At 48.4% G+C, this 25,283-nt stretch overlaps 3 protein-coding genes across 6 annotated transcripts in view; 1 reads left to right on the top strand and 2 right to left on the bottom strand.

The window, feature by feature from the left end:
• EIF2AK1 (eukaryotic translation initiation factor 2 alpha kinase 1) overlaps positions 1–16,883 on the top strand; it is a 32,522-nt gene extending 15,639 nt beyond the window's left edge. For both annotated transcript variants that reach the window (XM_030300105.1, XM_030300106.1), the window contains 6 exons: positions 1,236–1,347; positions 4,745–4,845; positions 10,759–10,873; positions 11,336–11,418; positions 12,512–12,745; positions 16,519–16,883. In XM_030300105.1, coding sequence (XP_030155965.1) covers positions 1,236–1,347; positions 4,745–4,845; positions 10,759–10,873; positions 11,336–11,418; positions 12,512–12,745; positions 16,519–16,689 — 816 coding nt within the window. In that variant the 3' untranslated portion in view covers positions 16,690–16,883. The remainder of the gene's footprint in view (positions 1–1,235; positions 1,348–4,744; positions 4,846–10,758; positions 10,874–11,335; positions 11,419–12,511; positions 12,746–16,518) is intronic.
• On the bottom strand, positions 5,519–9,345 carry ANKRD61 (ankyrin repeat domain 61). Its single transcript, XM_030301526.1, has 3 exons — positions 9,130–9,345; positions 8,114–8,208; positions 5,519–6,500 (listed from the first exon to the last, which is right to left on the bottom strand). The coding sequence occupies exons 1-3, from the start codon at positions 9,343–9,345 to the stop codon at positions 5,519–5,521; spliced, it is 1,293 nt and encodes a 430-aa protein (XP_030157386.1).
• Positions 16,884–17,559: 676 nt separating the features above from the next.
• AIMP2 (aminoacyl tRNA synthetase complex interacting multifunctional protein 2) lies at positions 17,560–25,248 on the bottom strand. Of its 3 annotated transcripts, none has more exons than XM_030300107.2 (4): positions 25,008–25,248; positions 21,388–21,594; positions 18,896–19,127; positions 17,560–18,074 (listed from the first exon to the last, which is right to left on the bottom strand). In XM_030300107.2, exons 1-4 carry the CDS (start codon positions 25,140–25,142, stop codon positions 17,686–17,688), a joined length of 963 nt encoding a protein of 320 aa, XP_030155967.1. In that variant the 5' UTR covers positions 25,143–25,248; the 3' UTR covers positions 17,560–17,685. The 3 variants fall into 3 exon arrangements, with proteins under 3 accessions (XP_030155967.1, XP_030155968.1, XP_030155969.1); XM_030300108.2 differs by having other exon boundaries at positions 25,128–25,248; XM_030300109.1 differs by lacking the exon at positions 25,008–25,248 and adding an exon at positions 24,098–24,356.
• Between the last annotated feature and the right edge of the window lie 35 nt (positions 25,249–25,283).

The raw sequence follows: 25,283 nt of genomic DNA, 5'->3' as shown, positions 1-25,283 counted from the left end.
TAGTTAGCTCCTACCACTCCTTTTCTGGCCTTCTCTAGATCTTCTCATTTGTGCCCCCTGGAGCTGGAAGCATCATTCACACTTTTTGTGTTGTGTGTTAGCATCATGCTGTACACATATGTTTATGCATAAAGGTTTTCTGTATTTTGGAACGTGACTTTAGGAGAGAGGAGAGGAGAGATCCCCAAGTCCATTTTCAGGACACTTATTAGGGTCACACTTACATGTCAGTGAGACTCCTGCATACTCTCACTGGTGTTGAGAATTCGTATTTAAAAAAAAACAAAACAAATCTTAAACATTAACAGAATCTATATACAGTCCGCATGCTGGGATTACAGAGCTGTATGCCATCTGTATGTATGTAGAATTAATTCTCGTTGTCCAGGACCATGTGGCTCTGTGCATGTGCTTTTCACGAAACACAAAACTTTGAGCAGAGTCCTCCAAATCCAAAGGAGTTGCGTGTGAAGGACTGTTCATCAAAACCATTTTGGGGCGCCTGGGTGGCGCAGCCGGTTAGGCATCCGACATCAGCCAGGTCACGATCTCACGGTCCGTGAGTTCGAGCCCCGCGTTGGGCTCTGGGCTGATGGCTCAGAGCCTGGAGCCCGTTTCCGATTCTGTGTCTCCCTCTCTCTCTGCCCCTCCCCCGTTCATGCTCTGTCTCTCTCTGTCCCAAAAATAAATAAACGTTGAAAAAAAAATTAAAAAAAAAAAAAAAAACCATTTCATTTCCCTGTATTACATTTGGGGGATTTTCCTCGGCACCTAAATGGGCTCTAGGAAGCTTAATTTTTGCTTACCTTTTCCTTGAACAAGTTATTTATGGACCCGGTGAAGCCACCACAGTGCATATACCTTGAGGTATACAGAGAGTAGAATACCACACAGCCATTCTTTGACATGGTGTCTTAGCTTTGGAAACTGTTTGTGTTGTGAGCAGACCACATAGCCTCAGCCCCCGTGCCTCCGTGTCCCATTCAGGAGCTGCTCCCATTCTCCTACCGGGCCTACCCCTGCCCCCTTGGGTTATGACACACCGTTTTCGGTATTCCTTTATTTCTCTGTCTCCTTCACTAGACCCTGGGGCTTCTTGGGCAGACACGTGCTTGTCGTCTCTTTCCTGAGCACTTAGCCCCCGTGCTTGGCCTAGAGTAGGCAGGTGAGTATCTGTTGACTGAGTGATAGGAGCAAATCGTGCACAGGTGGGAGCCAGCTGTGTCGCCCCCCAGGTGCAGTACCACCTGATGCTGCACATCCAGATGCAGCTGTGCCAGCTCTCACTGTGGGACTGGATAGTCGAGAGAAACCAGCGGGGCCAGGAGTACGTGGACGAATCTGCATGTGAGTACCATATGTATCTGGAAACATTGGGCTGGGAAATCAAGACATGGGCGGTCTTCCACTGTAGGAACTACCTCCGTGTGCTTTAGGGGAACTACCTCCAGGTGCTTTAGGGGAAAAACATCACCTTTTTAACATAAAGAAACAATGGTGCTTATTTCAACATTTTTTAAGAATGGAGGTCTATAAAAAGAGAGACGTGGTTTGTTGATACCTAAGCAGTAATACGCTAGAATTCAGGTTAATGCTTTTGGGCAAAAAAGGTCTTTTAGAATTTTTGCAAGGAAATTTGAACATTTGTGTTATTTTTTGGAACATGACACTGTGATACTCTTGCAAAATTACACGCTTAAAGAAATCGTTACAGAAGGGTAGGGGGTGAAAAGTTTGTCTCTCTGAAGATCCAGATCCCCTTCCTTCCTCTGTAGTTAGATATCCTCTAGAAATACTCCGTCAGGTTAGTAATTTCTAAAATTACCATCACACTGGTTCTCAACTTGTGCCGCACATTAGAATCACCTAGGGAGCTTTCAAAAAGGTGTCGTTGATGAGAAAGAATAACTTTAAGGTGGAGTAAGCCAACCAACATGACTTTGGCTGGTGTTCAAGGTCAGCATCTGCAGTGAAAACTCCTATTCATAGTGTGTGCCCTTCAGAAGGGGTGATGAGAGGGGCATTGTGTGTCTGGAGTCTTTCTCCCCAAAACCCATAATGCCATCTAGTTGTAAGAAGACATCAAACAAATCTCTGTCTGAGCATGTTCTACGAAGTGTCTGACCAGTACTTCTCAAAACTGTCATGGTCGTCATAAATAGGAAAAGTCTAAGGAACTGTCACAGACCCGAGGAGCCTCGTGAGACATGACAACTAAATGTAATATGGTGTCCTGGACGGAGTCCTAGAACAGAGAAGGGACATTCAGTAAGAACTAAGGAAGTCTGAATAGTTTGTGGGCTTGTATCAGTATTTGTGCATTATTGTGACAAATGTACCATACTAATGTAGGTGTTATTAAAGGGAAACTGGGTGTGGGGTAAGTGGGAGCCATACTATCATCTCCATTTCTCTGTAGATCTAACATTGTTTTAACAAGTAAAGTCTGTTTTTTTAAAAAGGCTGTTGTCTGAGACCACACAGTAATTTTTACATAATTGGTATTGGGATAGGGTTTGGCCTTTGGTGTTTATTTGAAAATTCTCTTGTCGATTCTAATGTATATTCCGTTACCAAAATTGGGGACACAAGAGACTGGGTTTTAAGTAAAGCCTCAGCTAAATACTGAGTATTAATCATTTGCTGTTCACTCCTGATGACACTGTCACCCTTTATTTGGTCTAAAATACAGGTCATTTAACCCACCCAGAATCTTAGATTAGCTTCCAGTGAAGGCAGAAACATAATGCCTCCCTCAAACATTCGAACTCGACGGCAAACTCGACGTTCGCCGCTTCTTTGGTTTACCATGTAATCAGAACCTGGCACGCTTTTCTCAGTTCAGTCGTGGCAAGGAATAGGCAGGGCGTTTTCAGTGCCCTGTTGGGTTGTATCCGTTGCTGCACAGGCATCATAGTGCTATATGCAGATGTTTCTACAAGAAGAATGGCTTATTAAAGTCTGTATGGAGTTGTTGATCTTTCAACTTCCGTTTGGAAAATAAGTAAGGCGTCCCTCATGATGTATGGGATGTCTCCGATTTACACCATCCAGGACAGTAAGCTACCATCCAGGACAATGAAAACAGGGCAAGACCGTGTATGGTATAGCTAGCTAGCACGATACATATTTTTCTTCTAAAAATACTTTCAAATACAAAGGTTTTACTTTGTAGTACTCTGGCACCATGTGCGTTCCTTCCTGTCGCATGTAGTTTTACAGGAGCCATTCCCAACAGTCCAGAAGCGATAGACCCCGGTTTGTATCCTGCCTCTAGCACTCACTGGCCATAAGGCTTGGGTCAATTCAGGGGGCTGTTCTCTGCCTGTTTCCTCCCCTGTGAAATGTGGATCGGCCCATGTGATCGGGTTTGAGGAGTGAAGCAGTCGGTGTGAAGGGTGCGGTGCTGAGGGAACGGAAAGTGTTCTCCCTGGATCGGGCCCGTGTGCGGCACCGAACCCTCTAGCTGGGGCCCGAGATGGGCACCTCTTACCGACAGACCCAAGGAAGGTAGTTGTTCCAAGGCTGTGAAAGCCCCAAAGCCCTCCTTCATCCTTGCGGACAGGAGGTCGTGGCCTCGGTGTGAGGGGTGCTGGTAGTAGAGGTGCTTGTGAGTGGTACCCTTGTGTACACACCCACGCACACACCCACGCACACAGTGTTCTGTCTTCTCAAGCACTGGGCTAAGGACTTGAGCTTCCTGAGGTACATGCCAGCTGGTGCAAAAGGGGAGCGTGGGGTAGGTGAGCTGCGTAACGACGTAGGCTCATCCAGGAGAAGGGAGCCTGTCTCGTGTTGTGCTTGAAAGTAAGCAGTCTGTTTAAGGTTTACGGTGGCTGACAAGAGAAAAGCTATTAAGTTCTCATTACGGTATTCACCGAAATAGCTTAGCTGGAAAACTCCAGGATTTTTGTCTTTATCAATTTCTGTTTTAGTCCTACAGAACTTTCCCACCCTCTAAAGTTAGGTGTTGGGGCGCCTGGGTGGCGCAGTCGGTTAAGCGTCCGACTTCAGCCAGGTCACGATCTCGCGATCCGTGAGTTCGAGCCCCGTGTCGGGCTCTGGGCTGATGGCTCAGAGCCTGGAGCCTGTTTCCGATTCTGTGTCTCCCTCTCTCTCTGCCCCTCCCCCGTTCATGCTCTGTCTCTCTCTGTCCCAAAAATAAATAAACGTTGGAAAAAAAAAGAATATTTAAAGTTAGGTGTTATATCATCATGGTAATAGATGAATTATTTACTTTTCCCTATACTTCATTTTTCATTTGTTAGTCAATTTTGGAAACTGCAGCATTGCAAACGTCCACATAATGGAAGCTCACTCCTCAAGCTAGCCTAATGTATCTGGTTTTTTATTACATTATTTGTAACAGTGTCTCTAATCCGCAGTGGGTTTAGGACACCAAATTTATTAGCTGTGAGGGATGTCAGGGGTCGAAGAAGATTTAAACCTAACTTAATCTAGCCGCCTGATGCCTGAAGAATGGTTTGCAAGGTAATTAATACAGGGGCTCTTGAGTGAAATTAGTGACACCAATTCTATTCACTAGGGTGCTGGTTTGTGGTGGTTTCTGAGCCACCTGAGGAGCCCTTCTTGTCTAATTTCTAGCCATTTTGGAATGTTGATTTTGTTGAAAATCTGAATGATGTTAATGTGTTTAATGTATTTAGAACTATGTAACATTGAGATGGTAATGTAATGAGTAAAAAGACAATTAGAGAAATAAAACTTCCTCTTTTACTTGAAGGTCCCTATGTCATGGCCAGTGTTGCAACAAAAATTTTTCAAGAAGTGGTGGAAGGTGTGTTTTACATACACAACATGGGAATTGTACACAGAGATCTGAAGGTAAGTGGAGAGGCTGAGTCATTGAAAGCGGCAGTAATTTCGTATCAGGGAGGACGTGGCATTGGTTCTTTGAATTAGATGGAATTATGTATCCTCTTTCATTTATCTAGAGGATTGTCATTATTTTTATGTAAATCATCATCCTATAGGTCCCGAACTTTAGATTGAATTTAAAGGCAGTGATCTTTGGGCATTTGAAAATTCTCCCTGGAGGATTAGTACTGGTTTTCCAGGTAGTAAGTGTGCGGAGTACTAATATAATTGAGGACATTAAATGTATTTAATGCGGACAAAAATTCTCATAGATTATTGCAGCCTTAGAGGTAAAATCTGTTTCTATAATTGTGTATCTTCAAGGGAATTTAATATGGCCAATTTTTTTCTGCTGTTTAAAAAATCTATGCTTATCCTGATTTTTAATCACAACAGGCTATCAAGAAAGAACACGTTTACCTCTTTGGCAGAAGAGTTTTAAGTGGCTTATTTTTGAACAAAAAGTTAAATTGTGGAAAATGTATTTAAAAGAGTATTTGGGAACAAAAAAGTTAACGTGCAGATCATTTTATTTTTTGAAAAAGTTTAGGAACCAAACGGTTTGTACATCCGGGATGTGCAAGCTGATGGGTTCAGTGTTGCCCGGGTATGTGTTCTTAGCCAGAAACCGCGCGGTGAGTTACTGAAATTCCGTGGCCTGTGCCACTTGGGGGTGCTGTTTCAGGAGGTAAGCTAAGTCATGAAAGCCATATACAGAATGCCACATCTTCGCGGGGAGAAGTCGCTTCAAGTGCCCTTTGTACTTGTCACCATAAATATTCCTGAGGTTCCTTTTGCAGATGTCCTGTAGGGATAAGGGTCTTCGAGATAGCTTTATGAGGGTTTCCCTTAAGAGGTGGAATTCTGGCAGCGTGATTCCCGCAGGTAGAATTCCATGGTTATCGGTCAGTCTCAAAGGATAAGAGCGATGAAGTAGCCTGGCCAGGAGCTCCGTGTCCCTTACGTTGGAACTGCGCTGAAGATACATGTAGATGGGAGACTCCCCGTTTCTTGTTAATAGGTTGACATTTGCTTCAAATTCGAGCAAGAGATTGATAATTGCCTCTCTGCCTCCAAAACACGCCTCATGGATAGCCGTTTGACCTTCGTGGTCCCGGGCATTCACTTGGGCTCCGTGAATTAGCAGTAAACGGATGCAGTTCACGCCCGCGGCCAGCGTTCGGCCTGCTTTGCTCGACGCCGTGCACACCGCCAGCTTAAGGGCCGTGTTCCCAGTGGAGGAGATGACGCAGTTAACATCTGCTCCGCAGGCAATTAGTGTTTCCATCATCTCCTTGTTGAGCATGTCTGCAGCCGTGTGAAGGGGCGTCATGCTGGATTCATTAACGGCATTGATGTGGGCACCATTTTGGGCTAAAATGGAGAGCACTGGATAGGTCCCGTAGGTTATGGCCAGGTGGAGGGGAGAGTGTTTGCTGCTGTTGTCTACCCGAGCGTTGACTTGGGCTCCGTGTTCGCACAAAATGCGGAGACATGTTACGGCATTGTTCTGAATGTCTGTCAGGATCCTTTGTATTCTGTTCCCCGGTTTTGTCCACGTGGTAGAAGTGATCGGCCAGTGCAGCAGCATCAGGTGAAGTGTGGTCAGGCCTCTTGTGTCCCTAAAATAGTTATTCATCACAGATTATACTGTACCCACGAATGTCTGCGCTATATCCACAAGTATCTACACTGTATCCACGAATATCTATGCTGTATCAACGAATGTCTACGCTATATCCGTGAATACCTACATTGTATCTACACGAAGAATTAGTGCTCAAGAAGGGAATGTCTATTTGAAGTAATTCTCAACTACTTGGAAGAAGCGTTTGGAAATCTGCATGGCCGTTTAGTCCTCGGGGTATCACGGTGTTTTGGGGGGACAGGGTGCTGTGCGTCACAGCATTGGAGGGGCCTAGCTTCCTACAGCAGTTTCAGTTTTGTTACCCCTGCTGGGACTGGCCTCTCCGAGGCTGTATGTTAGTTAATCCTGTGCCCCAGGACCTCACACGGTGCTGTGGTTTAGCAGCCACGCGGGAGAGTTCCGTGGGCCTGGGTGTGACCTGGTCTTACCGCAGAGCTGAGCCGAACCGGGCCAGAACCCCCGCCGACGTGGCTCTTCGTGGCCCTGCATCTGCTCCCCGCGTGTGGGGAGGTGGAACAGAAGACGAGTCGAATCTGGAGACCCACAGCCCCCAGTTAGTGAAACCAGTTGGTCTTCACTCCCTGCGCCAACTCAGGTGCAGCCAGGGTTTTACAGCGGCCCCCGTGCGCCCCTCTGCTGAGGTCTCTCCGGGTGGCCTCCAAACTTGCTTTATTTGGCAGAGAAAAGGGGAGGCTTATTATGAATAGCTGACCGATCTGCTGAGATTTGGAAATGACTTTCCCGTTCGCGTGTATTTACGTAGCGTAAGGCCCCAGGCTAGGGAGGGATAGGGTAAAACAGTCTCTGCCCTTGCAGGCCTGACAGTCTGGCACGAAAGGCGTTTCAGTAGCTAGGCCAGAATTACCTGTGGGGAGAGTTCTAAGAGTTATGAGGGCCCACGGGGGCGGCCTGTGGTGGAAGGGTCGGAAAGGGTGCACCGAGGGGCCGCTGTGGAGGAGGGGGCGCGTTGGTGACGTCCAGTCGTGGAAGGACAGCGCGAGGGTCTGCAGAGCTGGGCAGGGGTGCGCAGGGGTGCGGGGGGAGCCACACAGGTTGGGGGGCTCTTCTGGAGCATAGTGAGGATTTGGGGCTTTACTTGGTTGTAATGTTATGGGGCCAAGAAGGTGTTGCTTCACTAGGTAGTATTTATCGGGCACTTAGTGCCTGGCATTGGTCTAGGTGGTGAAGACGGGTTGAGGAGCCACACAAGCTTCTCTTTTGTGAAGCGTACTTTCTAGGGGTGGGTGATAAAAAGAAAATCCGTTGTCTGTTTCTGTTTACTTATTTTTCACCCTAGCTTAGGGTGTTAAACTCCTTGAGGGCTGCAACCAGGACTTAACACATTTTCCACAGCATCATTGCTGAGCGCTTAATTCTCAGGATGCTTTCAGTGGGCTGCCTGGTGTGTATTCCTGCGTTTCGGCCAGTTTTTCAGAGGCTCTCATCTAGTCAGTAAGGAAACGGGCTCATTCGAGACCTAGGATTTTGTAGTCCATGACACCGAAGGATGGGTGAGTCCGGACGTGACCGGGAAGGGTAACCCAAGTCATGCGTCTCCTCACTTAGAAGTGATCCCCGTCGAGTTACCTTACTTCGGGGTCAGCGCCATGTTCTAGCAAACAGAGCAAACTTTGCGCCTTGCGGTGTTTGGCAGCCAGATGAATGGGGATGATGGACTGCGTCTGTTTCGGGGGAGAAACCGAAATACGTTACAAGGAGCCCTGTGCAGGGAGAAGTGGCCATTGTGTCAGCCTGCTGTTTTGGAGGAAATACATGTATTTAGTATCTCAGTTCGGTATTTTTTCTGGTATGTGCATGGAAATTTTCCTTCCTTTTGACTGTTTTAAAGGACCCCAAACCAGTGAGTTTCTTATTATAAAACCTGTGTTTTACATAAACGCAGATTTACCAAGGCAACAGAAATCACTTACTGAAAGCTTTGGAAGTTGATTCTTGTGGGGAGCTCACAGGGGAAAGTTAACGGTAACTGCTACTAAGTCACTTTGTCCTTAAATTAACCTGCAGGGTGATTCACAAGTGCGGTTTTGTGTTTTTTCCTACTTTGCCAGAGTTATAGTCTCAGGAGTAACACCCACATTTCCGGGGTCTCAGAGAGAAGGTAGCGTGTGTCCTGTGACTCGCCGAGCTGTTTATGCCGGTTCTTAAAATGCCAGTGGCTTCACAGTGTGACAGCAGGATGAGGGAAGAAGGTGGGGTAAGGGAGAGGGTGACTTTTTGAAAAAATAACTATAAAGGTAATTGTATAAAAATGTAGAAAATGATAAAGCACATGTAAAAAGGGGAAAAGTAATCCCTTCACACAGCTGTCATCACCACATCTGGGAGGATGGCATCAGCGTTGTGCCAACCAAATGCATTCTAGTCCTTTCGCGTGTCCGTGTGCGTGTGGTAACTGGTGGGGGGGGGGTGGCACGTCGACTTAGGAGGGCCTGCTCTGGCCATGCGGTGTGCTGGGGGTGACCCGTGGGGCTGCGGGTGTGGTGGGGCCTCGAGGAGCCCGCGCGAATTAGGTGGTGGGCCTTCAGAGAAGCATGTCTTTTCCCTACAGGTGGCTGAGCAGAAAGTGGGGGGGGGGGTGGTACCTGGTTCAGGAGGAGTCGGTAGCTGGTGGAGTTGGCCTGAATGGTCATGGGCTGGTTGACGGGGTGGCTTCTCAGGAGCACCCGGATGGCCGCACAGTCCTCCCTCATGATGGCCTCGTAGAGCCTGATGTGGAGGGCCGCGGCTGGGCCTTCTTCCAGGGGCTTGGCCCCGTCGGCCACCAGCTCCCTGCTGCCTCTCTTGGTTATGTTTCCCATGAGCAAAACTTCAAAGAGTAGGGACTTGGAAGTTCAGGGGACACTTGTGACAGAATTGGTCAGTTTTAGTCTCATTATGACCCCTTCAGTTCCATTCTAGAACTGTGAAGGCTTGTATCTGTGAACAAGGTTCACTTTTCTATCAGGCTCAACTTCTTAAAGCTTTGTTGTTAGGTCATACAGTGGCAGATAGAAACATGGTTTGGGGACTTTTTTCAGTCACAAAAACATAGCCAAATTATCATCGCGTACGTGAGATCATTTCTGCGTTATTCTCCATTCGGCGATAGTTAAAAAAAAAAAAAAAGAACAAAGCTAACATAGGAATTTATAGGTGCAAATAAAAAATTAAAATTATTACATTTAAAGTAAGAAAAGCCAACTTTTAACCTAAATACGTTTTTTGTTTTGAGTAGAAAGCCTCCTCCCCTCAGTGTGGGCGCAGGTCTGTGCTGGCACAGGACTAGTTCCATTGGGAGAAGTTTTGGGTCTGCACCAGTTGCTGAAATAGAGCTGAATGCGTCCCTTCACAGTCGCAGCCCTGGCTTAACAGAAAAGAATCATCCAGGAGCTTTTTACAAATATGAAAATGTTCTCATTAAAAAAAGAAATCTGGGGCGCCTGGGTGGCTCAATTGGTTGAGCGTCCGACTTCGGCTCAGGTCATGGTCTTGCGGTCTGTGAGTTCGAGCCCTGCATGGGGCTCTGTGCTGACAGCACGGAGTCTGCTTGGGATTCGTTCTCTCTCTTTCTCTCTCTGCCCCTCCCCTGCTTGCTCTTGCTCTCTCTCTGTCTCTCAAAATAAAAAAATAAACTTAAAAAGAAAATCAGTCTTTGGCTTGTTGGAGAAGATGATAGTTTTTAAAAGCTTCTCAGGGAATTCTGACGCTCGGCTGACCAGTTGTGAACAAAGTGTGCTCTGTGTTAGTGGTTCTCAAACTTGGAGTAACACGGGGACTTCTATTACTATTTTTTTGTTTATTTATTTTGAGAGAGTGTGGGGCGGGGGGAGGGGCAGAGAGAGCGAATCCCAAGCAGGCTCTGTGCTGCCAGCCTGGAGCCCAATGCAGGGCTTGAACTCATGAACCGTGAGATCATGACCTGAGCTGAAATCAAGAGATGGACACTCAACCAACTGAGCCACCAAGGCACCCCAACATGGAGAACTTTAAATAATACTGCTGCCTGCGTGCACCCCCAAGAATTCTGATTTTATTGGTCTGTGGAATTGCTTGGATATTGGGATTTTTTTTTAAAGCTCCTTGGTGATTCTAATGTGCACTTGAGTTTTAGAACCACTGCTCTAATTTTTCATTTTTGAGGGGCTCCCTGCTCCTGAGTTGAAAACTCTTAATGTCTATGCATTTTTACAATTTGTTTAAGAACACCAAGGAATTGTTCTGTTTGTTTACAGCCTAGAAATATTTTTCTTCATGGCCCTGATCAGCAAGTAAAAATAGGTGACTTTGGTCTGGCCTGCACAGACATCATTCAGAAGAACACAGACTGGATCGATAGAGATGGGAAGAGTAAGTTTATTTTGGTTGTGTTCTTTTCTTTCTATCTTTTTTTTTTTTTTTTTTTTTTTGGCATTAAGGAAAAAAGAGGCATGATTGAACTTGTGGATATATTTTTACAAATGTTAGAGATACAGTGCAGGTGGGGGAGGGGCAGAGAGAGGAGGAGACACAGAATCCAAAGCGGGCTCCAAGGCTCCGAGCTGTCAGCACAGAGCCCGACGCGGGGCTCGAGCCCACGAACCACGAGATCATGACCTGAGCCGAAGTCGGACACTTAACCGCCTGAGCCACCCAGGTGCCCCTGCGCTTAAAGAGAATCACAAAGACTTAATATAATAGCAAAAGTAAGATAAAAACAAAAAGCAACCATCGTTCCTTTGGGCGCTACAGTGCCCTGCTCCGAGTCCGTGTTCTTTAGTGTAGACGGTGTGAACTCTGCAGCGTTTAAATGTCTGGCTTTTCCGATCGTAGGAATGCCCACGCACACTTCCAGAGTGGGTACCTGTCTGTACGCCTCCCCTGAGCAGTTGGAAGGATCCGAGTATGATGCCAAGGTAGTATTCGCTGCCTTTCTCCCTTTTGTTAGACGGAGTCTGCGGTCGTGAGTAGCAGAAGCGCAGATAAATGCGATGGCCGCTCTCGTGCAGAGGAACCGGGGAGATAACTGAGCAGGGTACCTTGTCTGTTACATCAAACTGTCAGAACAGGAAACCTAGCTTTTCAGCAGAGTCTGACGGCACTGACTTTTAGGCTACTTTACCGCTTATAAATCCGTGGGTGTCATAAATTATTTTTGAAATGAGCCTTCCCTTTAGAATGTCACTGTTAACCTCAGGATGCTAGAATTCGTAGAAGCCTGTTTTAGCCTGCCTTCCTTCTGTTTTCTCAAAAAAATTCTAAATAACGCTACAGGGAACTGTGGTTCTTGATTCCCTTTGAAGTAGAATGAAGATACTGAAGGGTTTCAGTCCGTTTTGTTCCTCGAAGGAATGTCAAAGTAAATCCATTTCTCAGAATAACAGCCTAATAGATTTTCTTTCTTTTGATGAATCATTCAGCTTTTTAGGGACTAGGAGTAAACTGTCAGAAAAAACCATGGCTGTTCCTAAAATCCTATCTGGCAAAGACTTTTCTCTAGAAAAACTCTTTCAGGCAAAGTAACACGTTTCCTGCAGCCTGTTGGACTTCCCCAGAGTGCTTAACTATGTCTAGAGGCAGAGGGGGCACCACCGGCGCAGGCCGCAGGGACACTGTGACCCCGGTAGCTGGGACCAGCCCTCGTGGGCTCACGCCTCTCGCTCTGGCTGCTCCAAGCCTGGATTTGCAGGGAAGTGATAGAGTGGTGGTGACTGTGGGTGCTGGGGGTTACCCTGCCCCTCGCCCGGCTGTCCATCCTTTGTGCCCGTGGATGCCCCTTTTTGCCGTTTAGAGACAAGGATTGCGACAGTACCAGTCACCTCTCCCTCAGGGCCGTTGCTGCAGGTGGCAGACACATGCTGCTGTGAGGGGGGAGTCCGCCCACTAGGTTTCCTTCCTCGTGAGGTCTGTGAACCATCCTTCCTTACAAAGGATGGTGTACTGAAATGGAACGGATACTCTCTCCCTGTGTGTTTCACCACTAAATTCCCTTTCCTCTGCTTTCTCCAGTCAGATATGTATAGCTTGGGTGTGATCCTGCTGGAGCTCTTTCAGCCGTTCGGAACAGAAATGGAGCGAGTGCAAGTTTTAACAGGCTTAAGAACTGGTCAGATACCTGAATCCCTCAGTAAGAGGTGTCCTGTACAAGCCAAGTATATCCAGCTCTTAACTAGAAAGAACGCATCTCAGAGACCGTCTGCTGTTCAGCTGCTGCAAAGTGAACTTTTCCAAAATTCTGCAAACGTATGTATATATGTATTTTCTTCATTCTTTTTTTTTTTAAAGTAAACTCTGCCCAACGTGGAGACTCAAACTCACAACCCCAAGATGAAGAGTCATGCGCTCCACTCCACTGACTGAGCCAGTCAGGTGCCCCTTGTATATGGATTTTTTTTTTTTTTTTCCCAACGTTTATTTATTTTTGGGACAGAGAGAGACAGAGCATGAACGGGGGAGGGGCAGAGAGAGAGGGAGACACAACAGAATCGGAAACAGGCTCCAGGCTCCGAGCCATCAGCCCAGAGCCTGACGCGGGGCTCAAACTCCCGGACCGCGAGATCGTGACCTGGCTGAAGTCGGACGCTTAACAGACTGCGCCACCCAGGCGCCCCTGGATTTTTAATACTGGGGAAAATATGAAGCTTAAAATAGAATTTGAGTTGTGAATCTGATTTCACGAGGAACAGTTGAGCTTAGAATAAAGTTTGTGGGAGCCAGACATTTAAACTCCTTCCCAGAGTTCCCAGTAACACACTTTTCATAGTCCAAGAAGCGAGGTGACCACTGCCGACCGTCTACCGTAAACATGTAATTGTAGGCTGTGCTTTTTAGCCCCATCTTGCTAAGTCAGAAGGCTTTCTTTTTCTTTCCAACCCTGACGTATAACCTTTTCTAAATGATTATAACACACCTACTAGTAAAAAGGAGCACCTGGCAAAGGGTGAAAGCAGGAATTCGTGGGGGGAGGCGGAGGGACGGTGGCAGAGACCGCCTTAGCCCGTCTACGATCCTTCTGCATGCAGGTGTGTGTCTGGTTCTCAGTTTTGTGATCGCCCCAGGACACCCCCCTTCCTTTCCTCCTTCCAGACATGTTACAGAGCCAAGCACCGTCCCTGGTCTGCATGTACCGGAGAAACATCCGTTCTGTTTCTCTAGAAACTTTCTGAGGTTTAACGAAAGCTTGATTCAAAGATACATTCGCAGATCCTCTAGCGCTTTGCTCCTCCAGGTGTGGGGGAGGGCTGGTGAGAATGCACAGGGTCTTGGGCTCCACCCCAGACGTGCCGAGTCAGAATCCGCATTTAACAAGACACCCCGAGTGAGTTGCACACCCTGTGCTGGAGCAGTATTGCATTCACTGCCCTGGTCCTCACGGTGCAGTCTCCAGGCAAGCAGCATAAAATCCTCAGGAACCTGCTAGAATTCTCAGGCCCTCTCTGGTGCCCTGACCTAGTCCGAGAGAAGTCCCGGGGAGGGCGAGGGAGCAGCGGTCTGTGCTTAACACACACCTGAAGTGGCTCTGATGCACGCTAGTCTGGGAACTATTTGTGCCATCTGTTTAGTGAATCTGTTTCCTATTTAAGGCTTACTAATTTTCAAGTAAAACCGTGAATTTCACTGGCTTGAATGATAAACAGGTGGGTGTAGTACTTTGCCGAGTCTTTGAAAATAGCAGATGTGGTTATTAAATTTATCTCCTCCTCCCATTTAAGTCAGATATTAGATGGGGCGCCTGGGTGGCTCAGTCAGTTAAGCGTCTACCTTCAGCTCGGGTCATGATCTCACAGTTCGTGGGTTTGAGCCCCGCATCGGGCTCTGTGCTGACAGCTCAGAGCCTGGAATTCTTTATAATATAGCCTACACATGCCTATAGAGATAAAATTTGTACATACAGGCAGTCATTGCTTTGCGTGGTCATACAGACTAAAAATGACCATGCTGAGCTCAAACCATGCAAATGGATGTTAGTAGTCAGTGGGAAGTTACAGTTGTTCCGTGACCTTTAAAAATGTTTCTCAGAGAGGCACCCACATGGCCCAGTCTGTTAAGCATCTGACTTTGGCTCAGGTCATGATCTTGTGGTAAGTTTGAGCCCCGCATCCAGCTCTGTGCTGACAGCTCGGAGCCTGGAGCCTGCTTCAGATTCTGTGTCTCCCTCTCTCTCTGTCCCTCCCCTGCTCATGTTCTCTCACTCACTCTTTCTCAAAAATAGTAAAAAATTGTTTTTAAATAAAAATGTTTCTCCAAACATTAAAACTTGTCAGTTTCAGATGTACATGGAAACAAAGCCAGTTGTAAAACTAGTATTTAGTGCACTGTGATTAAGAAAGTGTTCAGGAGTGGCGTGAACAGCGCCTGCTGCCATCTCCTAAGTAGAATTTAGGATACAGAATGAACGTCTTTTCTATGCCTTGGTGCCTTGTATATTCCTTTTCTTTTTTTTCTTTAATATGTATGTATTTAAAAAAAATTTTTTTAATATTTATTTTTGAGAGAGACAGAGCACGAGGGGGGGCAGGGGCAGAGAGAGAGGGAGACACAGATTCCGAAGCAGGCTCTGAGCTGTGAGCTGTGAGCATAGAGCCCGATGCAGGGCTTGAACTCACAGACTGTGAGATCGTGACCTGAGCTGAAGTCGGACGCCTAACCGACTGAGCCATCCAGGTGCCCCAGTGTTTATGTATGTTTTTTTTTTTTTAAATTTTTTTTTTTTTTTTTTTTCAACGTTTATTTATTTTTGGGACAGAGACAGAGCATGAATGGGGGAGGGGCAGAGAGAGAGGGAGACACAGAATCGGAAACAGGCTCCAGGCTCTGAGCCATCAGCCCAAAGCCTGACGCGGGGCTCGAACTCACGGACCGCGAGATCGTGACCTGGCTGAAGTCGGACGCTCAACCGACTGCGCCACCCAGGCGCCCCAATATGTATGTTTGAAAGAGTGCACACACACAAGTGGGGAAGGAGCAGGGGGAGTTGGGGACAGAGTTTCTGAAGTGGGCTCTGTGCTGACAGCAGAGAGCCTGATGCTGGGCTTGAACTCGTGAACCGTGAGATCCTACCCAAGCTGAAGTCGGACGCTTAACCGACTGAGCCACCCAGGTGCCCCTAGCTGTACACTCCTAAGTTTGGATTGGCTCCCAACATTTTATCCTTTGCACTTCCAGTGTTGTGAAATATCTCCCAAGGGTTTTTCGGCATGAATTTTGCTGTTACTTTCCCTGGGACATCTTCGTCCTTTTCCTCGTTTACGTTAAGTCATCTTCCTGGGCCCTGGGGCTGCGCGTCGCGTCTGTCTGGTGGCGGCAGGAGCAGCAGCCCCACAGCCAGCTGTTTCTTCTCGAACGTCACTGAGGTGTGATATGGTTTCCCCTCCAGCATCATCGCTTCTCGTTAGCTTGGGGCACTCCTCTCTTGGTTGGCTGGTTCCGTTTTCAGTTTTTCATTTCATTTCATTTCTTTAAAAAGATCTTAATTTTTTTGAATGTTTACCTATTTTTGAGAGAGAGACAGACTGCAAGTGGGGGAAGGGCAGAGAGTGGGGGAGACACAGAATCTAAAGCAGGCTCCAGGCTCGGAGCTGTCAGCACAGAGCCTGATGCGGGACCGGACCCCATGAACTGTGAGATCATGACACAAGCTGAAGTCGGATGCTTAAACCAGCTGAGCCACCAGGGGACCCAGTTATTCATTTTTAAAGACTGTCTCATGGGTTTGTCACTGGGGACGAGTAGGCAACACAACCACACACATTGGCAGTACTGACGCAGTGAACCAAGCACTGACAGTCAGAGTGATGCTTGGCCCCTGGTCGTACATCGTGGACTGAGGTGCTGACAGTTGCGGTTACGCAACAGTGGGAACTTCCCCCTCGAACACGTTGCTGGGTGCCTGGCGCTGCTTCCCTAGCCTTGGTAACTGGAATTCAGGCCCACCGGAAGCATGCGGAGGGAGGAATGCCTGGATGTTTAAAATGGAGGAAGCCGTTTTAATGGAGCTTAGAATGTTCTTCTTACAGGTTAACCTCACTCTACAGATGAAAATAGTAGAGCAAGAAAAAGAAATTGAAGAACTGAAGAAGCAGCTGAGTCTCCTTTCTCAGGACAGAAGGGCTAAGGACGACACCAAGGACGGGAGTGTGCCTGTCTCGCCTTCATCAGGCTCTGTAAATGTGAACTTGGACTTCTAATCCTTCAGTCAACTGGAATGTAAATTTTTAGTCTTTATTAGGGTATGGATGGTATACTTGTATTTAGTGAACCTGTACAAGACTTATTAAAGTTGTAGAAGTTCCCCCAAACTGCTTTTCCTTAAGGCATTCTTCCACAAGCCAGCATTCTGGACTGAAGCCTTCTCTAAACTAAACCTATTTTCTTGCCCTTGTCCTTGTCTATGAGTTCCTGGTTTTTAATATCACGGTCTCTCCAGTCTCTGAAAGCAGAGATTTAGACACGGGCTCAATTTGTTCTCCTTTGAGCTCTGCCTGTCGACCACCAAGCCCTCCTCTGGAACCTTCTGCACAGATCTGGGTTTGTGCCTATCCCATCACTGCCCACGCCCAGGCCTGCACGCTCGCCGGACTTGATCTCTGCCGGTCTTCCTCCCCCTTCCGTGCCATTGCTGCCAGTTAATTACCAGGAAGACATCTGTGCAGATCACTCCCTGGCTCAGAAGCTCCTGCTGGCTGTCTGCTGCCTCTGAGATACAGCTTCAGCTTCTTGGCATTACAGTGTGCATCACCCAGCCTTTCTGTTCCCTTCACCTTCAGCTCGGCATCCTTCCAAAACCACGCCCTTCTTGAGCTTTGTGCCTCTTCCCCCAAATGATCTGAATGGTCTCACGGTAGCTCTGGGATGTGTGTTCCTGTTCTCCTCCCCGCCCTGTTCCCACGGGGCGCTCCTTTGCTCCCACAGGGCCGCCTCCCGGCCAACCTATGTTCCCCAAAGGCAGCCATGGGATGTGTTCACTGCATCCCAGAAACGTCTGCCACGTAGCCTGCAGCCATCCTGGTATATTGCACACAATGTTGCTGACTTTTAAATAAAAGGAAAACCATAAATTATGATACCTTTATTTATTCTAGACAACTGAGCTAAGCAGACTTTGATTTTAGTACAAGTCCTTTACCCCCAACAGGCAGGAAACAGCACCATTCATGAAGTCAGCCTTTTACAGGTACCGAAATTCACTGCAGGAGCTTGAGCGCAGTGTTGAAGGGGGCCAGGTTCTCACACGCCCTCATCCACTTCTGCACGTTGGCCGGCACTGTCATGCTGCCGCCTCCCGTCTGCTGGAGCACGGACCACAGCACCACATCTGCCACAGTGAGTTCATTCCCAACCAGCCAGGGGCTCTTGCCAAGAGCGGAGTTCATGGAGCGGAACACAGCGGCTTTTTCTTTACTGCTTCCCTCTTTTAGCTGAAAAACCGCTATATCTACCCAGCTATCTATGAGGGTTAAATTCACAGCATTCTGCTTCTGGCCAAACAGAGAGAACAGAAACCGGGCGATGTTCCCTTCTCCTTCGATGGGACACATCGTTTGGACGCTGAACTTCATCTGCGTCTTCGGCACTGAAGGGAGAAAAGCACACCATGTAATGGCCATGAGAGGAGCCCTCAGAAGGAAGTGCCTGAACGATGGGGAAGGGGATTTGCCAGTTGTGAACTGGTGGCAAGGGAAAGGGGTTTCAAGATCACGATTTTAGCCTGTCTCCAAAAAGTGCACTTTCCAAGAGAGTTTAAACCGGATGGGTAGAGAACGTAAACTCTGTTGAAAGAGTAAGCGTTTCTGGTATTTGATTATGATGGTTTTCAAGCTAGAAAGGCCCTCAGACCATCTACTCCAACCCCTGTGCCTAACAATTTGCAGGATGAGGACTGGTCACCAGGAGTCCCACGTGCCACGCTGGGAGCTCCGTCTACCTTCACGAGGGCTCCTTACGGGTTGCTGAGGCGGCGAGGGGGTTCTGGATGAACAGTGCTCACTCCACTACCATATAAACGTAACCAGGAGAGGGATACATCAGAGGGACGGCGAAGAAAGGACAGCCTGCCACCCTTTCCAGGCTATTTGAAAAGATAACACTGATGTCCCTGTAATACGTCTGGAAATGGGAGGTCAAGGTGGCCAAGACTGCCCTTTCTCTCCTGCTCTAGCTGGTCAGACAGGATCCTCCCTAAAACCGCTGTCAGAGACGCTAACCTTCCTAGAGGAAGGAGGACATCTTTGCCTCAAGGTTCATCTGTGCTCCTTTTCTAGAACTACCTGACATGCTTCCTAGACTTTGAGAGAATTTGACCTGATAGCAAGTCATGGTCCTGGCCCCTTAGGAAAGGCACGGTGCACGGCTCAGTCCAGGGCGCGTGAGCCCAGCCCAGGGCCGTCTGCTTACCATTCTTCCAAATTAGAGTAAAACCCAGCTGATACTCGTGACGGGGCTGTTTTTTGGTCTGGTCGCCAAAGCACTTGAGGAGGTTTTCTGGCACACTCTTAACTGCAGAGTGCGTGTGAACGGTGGACAGGACCCTGTAGTGGTCACACAGGAGCCTGTGCAGCACGAGCAGGGACAGGGGAGGGGAGGCAGGGTTTGCGTTGATCACGATGTCTTTCAGCGCCCCGTAATCCTGCGGGAGAAACCCAAACATGAGGAACGTTAACAGCAACTTGATTGTATGTAATTGTACCAGGAGCCGTTCTTAGGGCCTGACCAGGGTTATTTAACTGGGTCCTCGACGCCCACGAAGAAGGTCCTGCTCTCACCCCATCTCACAGCTGAGGAAGCTAGTTCTGGGGGGCAGATGACCCACCAGGCCCACAGCTCGGTAAGAAGTGGAGCAGGGACGGGAGCCGACTGCAGCCCCTTCACCTCTGCACTGCTGGCCCTCGACACCGTGAAATCAGGAAAACGACCCATGAAGAATGACACCACTGGGGCAGCAGGGTGGCTCTGCTGGTTGAGCACGTGGCTCATGATTTTGACTCAGGTTGTGATCTTGCAGTCGGTGGGACTGAGTCCCACATCAGGCTCTGCGCTGACTGTGCAGAGCCTGCTTGGGATTCCCTCTCTCCCTCTCTCTGCCCCTGCCCTGCCTGTGGGCGTGCTCTCAAAATAAATACAGGTAAAAAAAATAATGGCACTACTATTTGTTCCTAAGTTATTGAAGGAAAAAAAACCCCCACACACGCAATTACTCCATTTACTGAATCTTTCCAACACCAGACCGCCTGACAGGACAGTTTCTATGTCAATTTGTGTGTGAGTTACGTGTCAATAGCAAGTCCCCCGAAAAAGGGCACAGTTCCAAATGTCCTTGGTGACGGCAAGTGGGCAAAGTCTAAAAAACTAGGTGTTAACTGAAGTGCTATGAAGTGCTAAAATGTACTGCTTTTAGATGCAGACTTTATGCATTCATTTTAATTTTCTTTTTGAGAGAGAATGGGCACGTGTGCAGGAGGGGCAGAGACAGGGAGAGGGAATCCCAAGCAGGCTCCACACCCAGTGCCTTGGAGCCCTAAATGGGGCTCGATTTCATGATCGTGAGATCATGAGCTGAGCTGAAATCAAGGGTCAGAAGCTTAAGCAACTGAGCCACCCAGACGCCCCTCCCTCCTTTTTTATTTTAGAGAGAGTGGGCACAAGCAGGGCAGAGGGAGAGAGAGAGAGATTCTTAAGCAGGCTCCACACAGCACAGAGCCAAATGCAGGGCTCGATCCCATGACCCTGGGATCATAACCTGAGCCAAACTCAAAAGCTGCACACTCAACAGACTGAACCACCTAGGAGGCCCATGTTATAATGAATGAACTCTTACAACACTCTGGAGGCCAAGTTCCTCGGCTTTCTGTACATAGCCTGCCACAATCTGGCCAAGAGTCTTGCCCCTCCTGACCGAAGCCTGTCACGTCAACCTACGATGAATGCGCTGCAATTCTCTGAACAGCATCACTTGACGCTGTGCCTTCTGAGGTAACAAAATTCACCTTATGCACCATGTGCCCTGGGAAGCCTTCCCAGCACCCTGACGCACTGGCACAGCTGTGTGTGATCGCCCACTCATCAACCCGACTGGCTCCCTGAGGAGCCTGGCTGGGTCTCTGGGTGCTCAGTGCAGGCAGACATACCGGATGAGGAAAGAACCCGAGCGCAGAGGTCCTGAGTTACCGGGACGCGCTGCGACCACACCTTCACGTGTTCACGCTTCCCCGAGAGCTCCACGTCTATCACCGATTCCAGAGGACGGGATTAGCAGACGTTCTTGGGACACCCTTTTTGTGCCCTCAATAAACACCACTTTGAAATGAGATTCTTTCTCTGCGTATCAGACTGTCACCTAAGCTAGCTAAACCCTGCAGACTGATCACTAAAGGCGGTGCGCGCAACTTAATTCTAAGACCGCAAACTGAATGTAACAAAAGACACTTGACATGTGAGACTGTGGCTGGGCAGCCGACACTCTGAAGTCCAGGCTGCTGTCAGGGTCAGGATGGACTTACGTGAACCGGAGAAATGCTCAGGTGGCCTAAGGTCTGTTTCTCCAGGCTCGGAGGCTGTGAATGACACCCACCTCCGGCCTGCGTCACACGTGGCATGGAATGGCGGGAGCTGTGACCGGACTCCTTTCCTTGCCTAAGGATGTTCCCAGCTCTTCTCCACCGGGTCTGAGAAGTCAAGCAGCTTTAGTGCTTGCCCTGGCTTTGCTCATAGCTCACAAATCTTGTTTTGTGCACAGGCACAATCATTGAGGGGAGAAAAAAAAAAGAACATGCTCCTTGTACCCACCTCTGAGAACTAGAAAACCAAAGCTTGAATCACACGAGCACGACTTTCTGGCACTCAAAGCAGCCGAGCATGCTGATGTTCTTTAGCTCTCCAGGTGAACTTACCTTTCCGAGCACTGAGTTTAAGTCCAACGCGCTGGTCGAGAAAGCAGCAGGCTCGTCAGCTTGGATTATGTTGGTTACGTCCACGTCTGCGTCTGGTGTCTGAATCATCTTCGAGAGGCCGTCAACCGCAGCTTTCAATTCATAGAGACGTTTTAAAATATCATCTTGGCGGGACTCAAGGGCTTGCAGAGATGGGTCAGACTCTTCCTAAACAAACCAACATCAACACGTTCAGCTCCTCTAACGTCACAGCAGCATTTACATTTGATCCTTTGTCTTCTGCTGAGTTCCATGAATTCATCAATACCCCCCCACCTCTGAAAAGAATTAAAATGAAGTAGCAGAATCATCTCATTTTCCAATAGGTCCTGCAAATCGATCCACAAATGTTTCAAAACAAATAAAGAATGTGACTGAAAGCCATTCTGAAATTGTAGGACTATATTTCAGGTAATTTAAGAACAGAGGAGAATGATGGATGAACATAAATTTTATTTATTCTCAGTATCAAATTAGTTCAAAATACTTTGCTTCAACAAACAGAAAAAGATGGGGGGGGGGTGGCAATGAGAATGTAACTGAGAAATTTATACAAATAGAGAAAATGGAGAAGCAGGCTCAACACAAAGTGTCATTGGCTTGGAAAGGTATGTCCATGGAGTCAGATGATCTATTCCCCACATCGTTCTTAAGGCAATGCTGGCACTCTCTTAGAGTCATCCAGAACTTTTTCACACTAACATCCTTTACTCACTGAATCTTTGCATTTTTCTTGCCTGGTATAGTCACTGCTACACAGTGAGTAACCAATAACATTCACTGAGGAATAAATCTCAAACCTCTACAGGCTTACTTTAAAAAGCACTAACAATCCTCTCAATAAAGTCACATCGTACAACCTATTTCCAGATTCACGATCTCTCATAACGGATAATCCATTTTGAGCTGAGAGAAGAGTATGTTAAGCAAGAAGAAAATGCTCGTAACTAGAAAGAATAGTCAATACGGCAGTGACCTTGACATGACTGTAAACGTGCACTCACGATGCACTGTATTTTGTGTGCTGGTAAGCCTGATGTTCTCAGGAACTTTTCTTCCTCGCACAGCCACTCCTAACACTGCCCTCGCACAGATCTAGTTCATCACCAGGTGAGGTCCATTTCCTGGAGTTCATCGGCTTCTAAGCTTTCCTCAGCTGTCACTGCCCAAGTTGAAGACACCACTTTCACCTAGCCTGCTTCCACTGGTCACCTTGCTCCCATTGGGGTCACCCTTCCAATCCGTCCCTAACATGGCAGAGAGATTAAAACAAATGTTGATCCGGTCACCCCACCTCCATGTTAACCTCTTAGGCTCTTTGCCTAAAAAACAAAGCCCTTAAGAAATAGTCTGCATTGGAGCACCTGGGTGGGTCAGTCGGTTGAGCGTCCGACTCCAGCTCAGGTCATGGTCTCACGCTTCATGAGTTCGAGACCTGCATCAGTGAAGAGCCCACTTTGGAACCTCTGTCCCTCTCTCTCAAAAATACACATTAAGAAAGAAAGAGACAGAGAGAGAAAGCAAGCCAGCCAGCCAGCCTGTCTGACTTGTCCTCTGGGTACTTCTCACATATTGCTCCCCCTGGAGCCGTGCTCTACCTATGCTGCCCTTCGGGTCCCTAAAACACACCGTGTCCCCACCTACCACAGGGCTCCCTCTATCTGCAACACTCTCTCTTCTCCTAGACCTTAATCTGCACTTTCTCGCCTCCCCTAGCCTGCCACTCTGGTTTAAGCTCCAACAGCAAAGAAACGTAAGATAATTGGCTTGCGGGTGGAGCAAAGAAGAACAAAGACTTCAGTGTGCCAATTAAATAATTAGGGGCTGACTAGAAAGAAGTCTGAATTCAAGATGTGTGACAGGCACGGCAACTCCTGTGTAACGTCCTTGTGTTCTTCAATGATAGTCCTCGAGTGCTCTCCCAGTTTCTTTTAATCAGCCTTATTGGTGCACTGTGTGTGCACAATCGTGCTCCTTTCTACCTTTCTACACACGGCAGCAGGGTGTCCTTGACGAGCCAGGGCAGAGAAGCATCTATTGTGTTCACCGCGCCAGTCAACACACCGAAGACGGTCCGAAGACTGACTGGGAGCCCCACTCAGCTTGATTTCACGCCTCCTGGGGTGAGGAATGAGGAAGTGCTCACAGTCTGCTTTACCTATGCCATTTTGCTGGCCTGTGGCTTGTTTTCCCGCTCGGATTAGCCTGTGACTCGGCATGTTTATCCGTTTTATTTTAGATGTATTTTAGAAGCGGTTTATTCTTTGTGTTGCTCCCGTTTACCTTGGAGATGCTTGATTTCTAATTCTCTGTCTACACTGTTGTCCTGAGCTTAAGAAGTGGGGCTGGCTGGCTTCTAAGTTAGAGGTTCACAGTTAAAAGTCCAAGGAAGTTAAGCAGCACACCAAGAAGAAAAAAAAAAAAAAAAAGACTTGGTCTCAAATGAGACAGTGGCACTCCCAACTCTGGGTCTGGGTTTTGTTTTTAATTCCCTGCAACTGTCCTGTGTCCAGTGACGGGCATTGGATCATGGTGCTATTTCTGTCCTAGCTCCCTAGTGAGACAACTGTGTCACCATTTTCCAGCTAACCTAACCACCCGCCTTCCAATCTAGGCAGAAGACTATTAAAACAAATTGAAGGATAACTCTCCCCGGGAGAACAAAAGTTACCTGTTCACTCATCTTCAGTCAGAATGGAGGGAAGGTGTCTCCTGTTGGAAACCTAAGAAGTGTATCTGCGGCCCATAAAAAACAAAACAAAAAACACGAAAGACTTGGGCAGAGGCTTTGGAAAAGAGACGACGAGAATGGCCAGCCCTCAGGAAAAGGCGCTCCACTGATCCAGAAATCTGGAAAACCCGAACTGAAAGGACACCAGGCTCCCGCGGTCCACCCGCCCGCGCTGGGGAGGGTGCCAGCGCCAGGAGCTCGGTGCCCACCGCCGGGGCGCACACGCCGCTTAGGGAGGCGGTGCACCCGGTGCAGGTGCAGGCGGTCCAGTCCCAGGGCGAGCACGCACACCCCAGGCCTGCTCGCGCGCGACAGCGGCCGCTGCGGACCCGCTGCCCGCGATCCCGAGGCAAGCCTGCGGGAGGCGGCACGACAGCGACGCGGCGGCTTGGGGACGCAGGCTTAGGGCGCAGGGACCGCGGAAGTCGGCGCTGACAACGTTAACCAGGGTGGCGGGGACACCGGGGTTCGCCTAAGGATTCCTCAAAATTAACATTTACGTGCTCCTCACTTTGCTGTGGCCAAAATTTGGTAACAAAAAACCTTAAGTAGCCATAAGCGGGAAAAAGAGATACAAGAGGATTAGAGCTTTTAATAGACAAAAGCAGGTACAGAGAACTGGCGGGAGCGCGAAGCCGGGCCTCCACCACTCCCCACTGCAGCTTGTCGGATCTCAGGGCTCCAGCCGGAGGAGACCCGACCCTTAGCCCCTCACCCCCGACTGACCCGGCCAAGGCGCCTGCGCACTGGGCGGAAGACCCGGGGATGTGACTTCGCGCTTGCGCACTGCAAAAGGGTGGAAAACGTACGCACGGGGCGGGTGGGGGCGGGGAGGGACGCGCGCTCCTACCTGCACGTGGCCTGAGTCCGGCGCTGGACTGCCGGTTCTGCCGTGCACGTTGGGGAGCCGGTACATGCAGGTGGGAAGCTCTACACGGAGAGATGCGCTGCCCTCGTGATAGGGCTTTACCTGGTACATCGGCATCGTGGGAACCAAAGGACGGAAAGTGGCAGATGAGGGACACGAACGCTGAGAAACCGTCCGAGACGACGACAGACTGCGGCCACGTCCTTTCCGATCCGGCTGCGGCCTTTCGGGAAAGCGCAGTCCGTATGGTCTAATTGG

The sequence above is a fragment of the Lynx canadensis genome, chromosome E3, assembly GCF_007474595.2.
Source record: "Lynx canadensis isolate LIC74 chromosome E3, mLynCan4.pri.v2, whole genome shotgun sequence".
In the NCBI taxonomy this organism is placed as follows: domain Eukaryota; kingdom Metazoa; phylum Chordata; class Mammalia; order Carnivora; family Felidae; genus Lynx; species Lynx canadensis.
The sequence above is the reverse complement of the archived record's forward strand: the minus strand, read 5'-3'. Positions and strand labels throughout refer to the sequence as shown.